This window comes from Phaethon lepturus, unplaced genomic scaffold (assembly GCF_000687285.1).
Source record: "Phaethon lepturus isolate BGI_N335 unplaced genomic scaffold, ASM68728v1 scaffold20580, whole genome shotgun sequence".
NCBI lineage: Eukaryota > Metazoa > Chordata > Aves > Phaethontiformes > Phaethontidae > Phaethon > Phaethon lepturus.
The window spans coordinates 66,716-75,638 of NW_010512344.1; the positions used below are offsets into that span (position 1 = coordinate 66,716).

The following is an 8,923-nucleotide window of genomic DNA, read 5'->3' on the forward strand; positions in this document are numbered from 1 at the left end:
TTTCCCTCCTCTATAGGTAGGTGATGGCTTTCCTTTTTTCCTGGAGAAGCAGACTACTATTTCTTTTCTGCTGTGCTCAGCTGCATATAAGTCAAGAGTAAATGAAACCCAGGTCCGGCTTTAAACCCATTTCCTTGCAGGCAGTGTAGTAAGTGTTCTACCATACCTCGTTCCCTCTTTGAGTAATGATCAGGCTGATTTAGGGATTAAGTCCTAATCGTTAAAGAACGTTAACGTGTCTGCCATTTGCTTAGGTGCTGTATCAGGAAAACAGATTTCCACGGCGGCGTTTTGAGGCGTGATGTAACTTGTGGCCAATGCAGCGTGTGCATGCCATTAGCATAACGGCTGCATTTTTCTCACAAAAGAACAATGTACCCAACAGCTGTTCAGCAAACAGCCCTCGCTTTATTAGTGTCACAATAAGTGTCGTTCACACAGTCTTGAAGTACAGTCGAAGGAATGCTATACGCCATCTGCACCAAAGAGAAAGAAACAAATGCAATTCTTACTTACAGCACTGCAGACACATTTGAGAAAGTCAGATGGTCTTGGATCATCAATGCAGCATTTAAAATGGCAGAAGTAAAACAGACTCGCACAGTCTGTAGATACAGAGCCAGATTGTGATGCTCTTGGTTATGCTTAGACCATAAGCAGGTCTCTAGAAGTTGCTGAGCTTGCCAATATGACGCCTGGCGTTGTTTGGTAGAATATAGAAGTAATCAATGTGAAGGGCTCACCATTTGATTCGGACACTTGTTTCTTGCTGAAGAACCTTAAACGACCCATGTAATTCTTCCATGTAACTTATTCACACAAGCCTGCACGAAGCACAGATTTATTAGCAGGTAGTAGCAGTGCAGATGCTCAAGGAAAGCTGTCCTAATTTCAAAGTGATTTTTCAGAAGTGCGTTTTCCTCCTCTTACACATATATGGCCCCTTGTGCCATGGAAACTGAGTGTAGCTGGCATATTATGTTCTGCCTTGCTATGGGAACGTTGTTTCGAACACATTTTCTGTAACTGGGCTTTTAGCACATCCATTTTGATTTACATCCAAATGGGTTACAAGCATCAATGCAGTATTATATGGGGGAAAAAAGGGAATGAATGCGTTTAACATGAAAAATATGCTGTTGCATGTAGGCCAACTTTTATTCTCTTTCTCTCAATTTATTTAGGATTTGGGTGGGTTTAATTCTAGGGCCAAATTCGGTACTGGCATAAGTGAGCACAACTCCATTTAGTGCAAATGGAGTCTCAACATTTATGTCAACAGTGAAATTAGATCATTGAATTTTTCCCATGTTTGGGCTTGCATATTTCCTGCAAGATAATATACACATATGCTGCACATATGCACATAAAAATTCACTGGGGAAGACGTTTGGCTTTATGCTCTATGTTTGACTTTACCTATAGAAACTGCAATCAGCTTATGAATTTTTTGCTTCTGCTGTAGCTAATGTGCCATGCATCTGTAAGGATCAGCCATGCAGAATGCCACATTGCAAGTGAAATACCTAGTAGCAAAGAGAAAAATGAAAATTGCTTTTCTTTCCTCAGTCTTCAGGACTGCACATGCACGCAAATCCATGTGATTAATTAGGAGAGATTTTTCTCCCTTCTGTTATCATGAAGTTGAACACTGCCTTGAACAGAGGGGTACGTAGAAATACGACAGATACTTATCATTGGAGTGAATTGTAATATTCACTTAGCTGCAGGCCTCAAGTTTAGTGTACGCCATGGGGTCTGCTTGCCTGTTAGTGCCTGAAGAATAGCAAGGCCAAGGCAGAGATATTTCATTCTCTGTGATGCTTCCTGCAGCATTTGAGGCATTGAGAGAGAGGTTTGAGAGAGATGCGAGTGTTGCACCTTCCCAGGATCGCCATACCTTAGGTATCCTGAGTATAGACCAAGACCCAGCTGTGTTGGGAGCACAAAGCTGGCAGATGATTTCAGCCCCAAACTTTTACCACAAATGTATGGCAGAGGTGACAGGCACGCATAACTAAGGAGTTGTATGAACTAGTCCAAGGTTATTTGCTATCTGGAGGCCAGGTGTCCACAACATGTGAGGAGACCATGTTTGTGGGCATCCTGTGCTTCCTCCCTGTATTTAAGGGTGGTGGTAATCTTTTCTTTTTTTGTTTGGGTTTTTTTTTGTTTGTTTGTTTGTTTGTTTTTTATTTTAGATTGAAGGGTCTTTGATATATCCTAAGAGTGGCTTTTTCAGTGTACCTCCTGCCCAGAAAAATGGGGTGTCCTTGTACTCTCAGTATCAAAAGAGCTAAATAACATTTGTGGTGAGAAGTAGGACACTGGCCTATGGGATAGTATGAAATGGGATCGTTAGGAAGAAAAGTAAAGAGTCTGCCCACTTATAAGACTTGACTCTTCTCTGTGAACATTATCCCTGTGAATAATTGGAAATCTGCATTCAGGCTTCCCACTGTGTCGCATCCCTTGAGGACACACCCGCTGTATTGCTTTACATGGTGCGGCAATGCACAGTGAGACTTACATATATATCACATAAAAGTGTTTACAAAAAAAATTAGCATGTGATTGAGCTGGGAAGCTGCAGAGGGCCCCAGCTGTACGAGTTTCCATGCGCTTCAGCCAGAAGATTTATTTCCAATTTGTTATTCATAAGGGAAGAGTGAGAGATTGGGATGGGGTCCTTTGAAGTGGAAAACAAAGTCTTCTATTCAGCCTTCAGCTTAATAGAATACACATGACACAGGCTTGGCATGGCGGCCTGCTTTCATGTAATGTGCTCGTTGTCATTTTGCTTTCCTAGGCTGTGCATACTAGTGGGAATGGGTATTGCCCCGGAAAAGTCGTCTTGCCTTCTGCAGGAGCACAGTATGAGCAGGCAGGAGCCATGTGGTGGTAGTGAAACCAGGCTGATCCAGTTGTTGTAGTTGTGTTGCTCATAATTCCCGGTTTATGTTTCATATTGCAAGAGCATGCATAGAAAAAGCAATGTAGTTGCAGGGCTTCTGCAGGCATTATGTGGGCACTTCTGCCCTGTTTGGAGGCCCTGAGCAGGGAGCGGCGACCCATGGCCTCTGAGCCTGCCTCCGACACCCAACTTCTGTGTGACCTGAGCTCTCACAGTTATCCCCCCGAGTGGAAGGCTCTTCGCCAGCATCGAGGATGGCAGAGCATGATCTAGGCGCTGTATCACTGCCACCAATTCTGTCCAAAATGGGTGTTTTGGGGAGATAATGTGTATGAATCCTGTATTTCTTTCCAGCAACAGGGCCCCGGTTTTACAGTGATCTACAAGCCTCTAATAGCTCCCCTGCTTTGCCCTGTGTTAGTAGTATTAAAACCATGCTCAGTGCCACACAGAAGGTGAGTGTTTTTGAAGAACTTACAAGCCCGACTTAACACAAAGCCCTGTCAATTAGCAGGTCCATGGGCTATGAGAAAAAAACGTGTGTGACCTTCAACATGTCAGCTTGGCCTGCAGCACAAGCGTGGTTAGAATTTGGACCAGAGTCCTGCCAGTCCTCTTGGCCCTGTGACACTTGTTTCTCCTGGCTTCCTCTGGGATTATGTCCTCGCACCCTGCTTCTCTTTCACTCTTCTGCTTGTTCAGGTTTGGAGCTCTGAGTGAATCACCGAAATTGGAGATGGAAAGACACGCGTGAAGTCATCTCATCCTGCCCATGCCAACGCAGGGTTATTCCCCACAGTACAATCTTGAGTGCCTTCTCCGGTCTATTTTTAAAAGACTCAAAGGAGAGGGCTTTCCTCTCCTCCCTGGGGAGGCTGGCTTTGCTGTTCAGTAGACCTCACTGTTGGGGAATTTTCTTCCTGTTCTCCAGCCTCAATTCTCCTTTTCCCTAATTTAATTGAACTGTTCCTGGCTCCACCCTTCTAAACAATTTTCTGTATTGCATGATTGTTGCAAATACCTGTTGTCAATTTGCAGGCATAACAGATGGGAATTCATCACCGTTTGCCTTGCTTGGCAAAAGACTCTTTATGTAGAACTGTACTGGGAAGCCAGGCTTTATCAGAAACTAGATTTCAGCGCTAGATGCCAAGAAATAAGAATGACCTTTTCCTACTTCTTTGGACAATGCCACTAACATAAAACCCCATCATGGCTGAGAATAGGCTGGGTTTCTGGCAACGCCATGAATGCCTGTATTAATGTACTGATTTTCCTCTTAGTCCTCTAGCAGATCTTTTATAATGCTTTTTTGCATGACAGGAGTAACTGTTCTGAGTTCTTGGGTTTAGTTGTAGATGTGTAGACATTTGGAGAACATTTAATAAAAAAATACAGTAATTCTGTTTTTATCAAGTGGCTCCAGCAGTTAAATTTCTAAACTCTGACTTTCAAGTTGAGGTTTCTTAAGCACCTGAAGTGTTTTGAAGGTGGGATTTATGCTTTGACAATACTTAGATACTTTGGAAGGTAGTGACTTTTGTCTTAGTGGGCGTGTGTGCTTCATCCAGCAGGACTGAGTTGCAAGAAAGCTGTATGTCCAAAGAGTGTAAGTTATTCCAGAAAAGCATCTTATGGGTTTGAAGAATTATGAATCCTTATTTATTCATTTATGAGATGAAAATTAGTTTCTGCTGTGGGTGACAGCAGAATAGAAGCCCATACTGAAAACACCAGGAAAAGAATGGCTAGCATTAAAGAGACTGAAATCCCTTTAGTGCTTTCGTACAGCAGAGCCGCAGCTATTTAGCTATGGCAGGATACCAAACAACATTGTGGCTGGCCATTGTTGCTTGAACAGTTTGATTTTTAAAACATTCAACTGAAATATAACCACCAGCCAAGTTGGAAGAAGCGAGTCACGAGGACAGCGTGTTAAATGAAGAGTCAGCAAATGAGGGAAACGAGTTCTTCTGCCCCAGTGGAAAGTGGCTGTATTGCAGACCAGGAGCCCGAGAGCAATATCTCAGCCTAGCACAGCTATCGGGTTGCTTTTAAGAAGATTTTATAGTATAGAAGCAATACAGCTTTAAAAAGAATGAGATAGTGCCACAGCTATAAAATGAAATTACTAATTTCTCTGTGGTAGGCCTCAGAAGGGCCATGGTTCCCATCCCTTTTTGTAGCACCGATCCTCACATCATAAACCAGAAACCTCTTCTCCAGAGAGCTTCCAAAGTTAAGCATTTCAGGAGGTGGGGAAGGGATGATGGAGCGGAGTGGAGGAGGAGAGAACAAAGTGACCGTAGCTGGCATATAAAAACCATCCCAGCACGCACTGGCCTTTGTTACCAAGACCAATCGCACTCATCAAACTGTTTGATGTGACTGTTGATAGGAGTTTTTTTAGAAGGCACTGTTCTTGTTGGTGTTTTTAAAATGTGCATGTTTAAATGATACTGTGAGTTAATGGATTGGAGCATGGTGTGTGGGAGCAGGGGAGAGAAGGGTGTGTGGTCCCTAATGACGCCAAGTGAAAAACAGAGACACACCTGCTTTGGGATATAATGGGAGTGATAAGAGTAATTTCTTAATGATGGGGGTTTTTTGGGAGTGTGAGGGGAAGGGTTGGTTTCAGAAATGTAGGGGGGCAAATAGGACTTCTATCTCCCTGTGCTGGGGACTGTTCATTTTAAATGGGAGTGTTCAGTACGGCTGGGCTGAACTGATACTGGCTCTTGTGTGCCGCCCCCCTGTTCAGTGTTTTGCTTTGCACTGTTTTATCTGCCAAAAAGAAAATAAATTCACAAAATATTTGCAAAGTTGCATGGCCACAGGCTTAAATACATACATATGAAATCCCTGAAAGCAATTTGCTTCAAGCCCTCCTCAGTTCCAGACATCTTTCTCGCTCCATCTGCTCGTTCAAGTACACAAGTTCCTTGGGAAAAATCACTTATTACATCACTGAAAAATGCCACAAAAATAGCTTTTCACTTAAGTTCCCATCCTCGGAGTTAACTCACATGGGGATCAGATAGATTCAAACATTTAATAACTTTTTATTTTCCTTTCTCTTTAAACACAGGATCTCTGGTCATGGAAGCAGGGTCACGTGGTGGATTCTTGGCAGTCAGCAGTCTGTGGAGCTTTTGCAGGTGCAAAGGATTATATGTTATACTGGGAAAGACTAAAGAAGAAAGGGAAAAATGTGCAAATCTATTAAGTATAGCAGAACAGCATTCCTTTGTAATTCAAGTTTGTTTAGAAGAAAACGGATCCAGTTGTTTGGAAATAGGAAAGTCAGCAAAGGAAAGGAAAAAAAAAAAAAAGACTCAAACAGGGTGTCTGTTTGAAAGACAACCAATTTGTTTTTGACAAATTTCTGTTATTTAAAAACCAGGGGCCTGTCAGTCAGGCTTTGCGATTATTTCAAAGTTGATTTGTAAAATCCTCATCCAGGAGAATCTTTGCTTGGGTGGGGGTTTGTGCAGCTGTCTGCTCTGAGCACTTCCCCAGGGGTTGAAGTGATTGCAGCGAGAGGCCATGATTCACCATTCATGTGACAGCTCTGACAGCCGTGTAGATTAACTAGAGTCAGGAGAGCAGAGGCTAGGACTGCACAGCCCGGAGGCAAAAGCCTGCCGCAGAAAAAAACCCCAAAAAACAAAAAACAAAACAAAACCAAAAAACAACCAAAACCAGAGGACGAAACATCTGGGCAATCTCTAGACACTAGAACAAGAATAAAGAGTGGCAGAATACAATACTGCACTATTTATTACCAAACAAGCCAGAAGTTAATTGAATTCTTCAGTAGGCTTCTTGCTTGATTTTAGCCTACTGTAGTTGTTTGGGGGGGGGGGGGGGGGGGGCGGTGAGGACACAGACTGGCTTACATGTAGAGAGAGAAAAAAATCAGTTAATGACTCATCAGTATAGCTGACAAGTTTGAGGGAGGAGAGACTCAACTGTCTTAATAGAAAAAACAGATTAGTAGTTAAGAGATGGATAGCCACAGCTTTTCCCCAAGGAGCTAAAATACAATTTGAGATTCCAAACCAGTAACAGAATATGTGGAAAAAATAAATCCTGTTTAAAGAGAAATTATAGCGTTTCTTGAAATAGAGATTATCAAAAGCAAAGCTTGTTCTTTGATGACTTACAAAATCAGAGCCATTACATCATATGTAATTTTTTGAAAATAAGCTCTGTTAGGGGAATTGAAGTATTAATAGCAGCAGAATTCCAGCAGAAACTGAGGCTTCATTTTGATGGGCACAGTTTAGTAGATCAGGCATGTGAGCTGTGAGGGAATGGTTTAGGCAGAATCGATTCCATTTTGGGGCAGAGGGGATATTTTAGATGATCTCTGTGGTCTTGTCCAGCTGTGTTTTCTATGTTTTATGTGATGGGAAGAGAGTTCTATTCTACTTAAAATTCAGTCTACTGTTGGATTTTACACTGACTTAATCAAATCAGTGCAAACAAAATCAGAGCGATTGAAGCAGATTGTTCATTTTTGTTTTGAAACAAAACAAGCTATCCAACTAAAAATGCCTTAAAATGCAATCTGTAGGTCTGCAGGTGTGATATGGGATCATTAACTTAGCTCTGTTGATTTCTTTACAGTTCAGATTGATACAAAAACTGTGTTCAGGCATGTTCAGAGAGCTGGAAAGGTTATCTGATTTACCCAAGGCCTTGCGGGGTAATTTCCTGATGTCCAATTCGGTGCCTCAGTTGGAAATCTAGCCCAGTGCCTCCACTTCCTTCTCTGTATGTCTTGATTCTGACCAGCTGTGCTTGGAATTGCTACTATTTGATGGATGTTCAGTAGTGTCTGGTCACTTTCTATCAGAAATACTGCAGAAGGAGCTTCCAGAGCCATGGTTGTGCATGAACACTTTGCTGCCCTTTGGCAGATGCTGGGAAGACCTAACGCTTTGTGCTGGAGGAGACACCAGGTCCTGGAGCAGCACAGAGACTTCCAGGTCCATGGTGGTGGTAGATGAGACAATTCAACCTAGCTGTCTTCATAGACTGTAATCCCCAAGCACAAATCTTTGCAGAGCTGGAGTCCTATTTTGTAGATTGTGTTGTAATTGGCAATGGATTATCCTTCCAGCTTCACTTCCTCTAGTCTGGTTTTCCTTCTCTGTTCTTTGTTTCCTTATTCTTTCCTTTCCACCAGCAGTATTTCAAACTTCCTCTCTCATGTGTCCTTTGAGGACCTGCTTCAAAACTCAGAAGGTTCAACTCTTTCGATCAGAACCTTCCCCTTCCTTTCCCCTTGCCTCCCTCTGCAGACATGTAACAAGCAGGCCCTGTATTGATCTAATCTGGTACCACATCCATTCTATTTTGCTGAAAATATTTAGCCGCCTTGCTGAATGGAGGCAGTGGAAAAATAATTTCCTGCTTTCTGAAGAATGGATTCCACGGTTAAAAATCATTAACTACCTACATATAACTTCAAACGAGGAAAGAAAGAACAGACCGAATTCTTTATCCCTTTCTTTCCACCCCAAAACAAAAAAATCAAAACCTCACCAGTACCTTCTGAATAAAATAAGATGGATGTGTGCATCCCAGTGATTTAAAATAGTAATGTTAAATCTTAAAAGGACAAGATTATCCAAAAAACAACCTTTAAAAACAGAGATGCTGTCAAACGCTACCAATGGTAGTAGTGAGATGGCAAAATCATGCAGACATGAGTTTTTCCTGTGTTCTTTGCTTGAATTCAATACTCTAAAAATGTGTTAGAAGTCCTGAGAGGCAGGGTAATGAGCTGAAACAAACTGAAAGAAAAGTCCTGTTTGGCTTCCCTTCATGGCACACACACACATATATGTGTTGGTTAGTTCCTAGCTAAATCGTAATTGATTATTTGGCGAAGACAGAACAAAGAGCAACAATATATTGAATTCCATCCCCAGTGCCTGTGAAATGGCAGTGATTTCAGCCAAAGTGCTGCGAGAGGCCCCGCTCTTCCTTGGTCACTGC

General features: G+C 42.3%; 1 protein-coding gene across 1 annotated transcript in view; it reads left to right on the top strand.

The window, feature by feature from the left end:
• The window catches only part of SLC25A26 (solute carrier family 25 (S-adenosylmethionine carrier), member 26), a gene marked incomplete at its 5' end in the record, with an annotated part of 85,871 nt that overhangs the window by 65,019 nt on the left and 11,929 nt on the right, over positions 1–8,923 (top strand). The window contains one exon of the mRNA XM_010286381.1: positions 6,003–6,072. Within this exon, the coding sequence (XP_010284683.1) occupies positions 6,003–6,072 (70 nt within the window). The remainder of the gene's footprint in view (positions 1–6,002; positions 6,073–8,923) is intronic.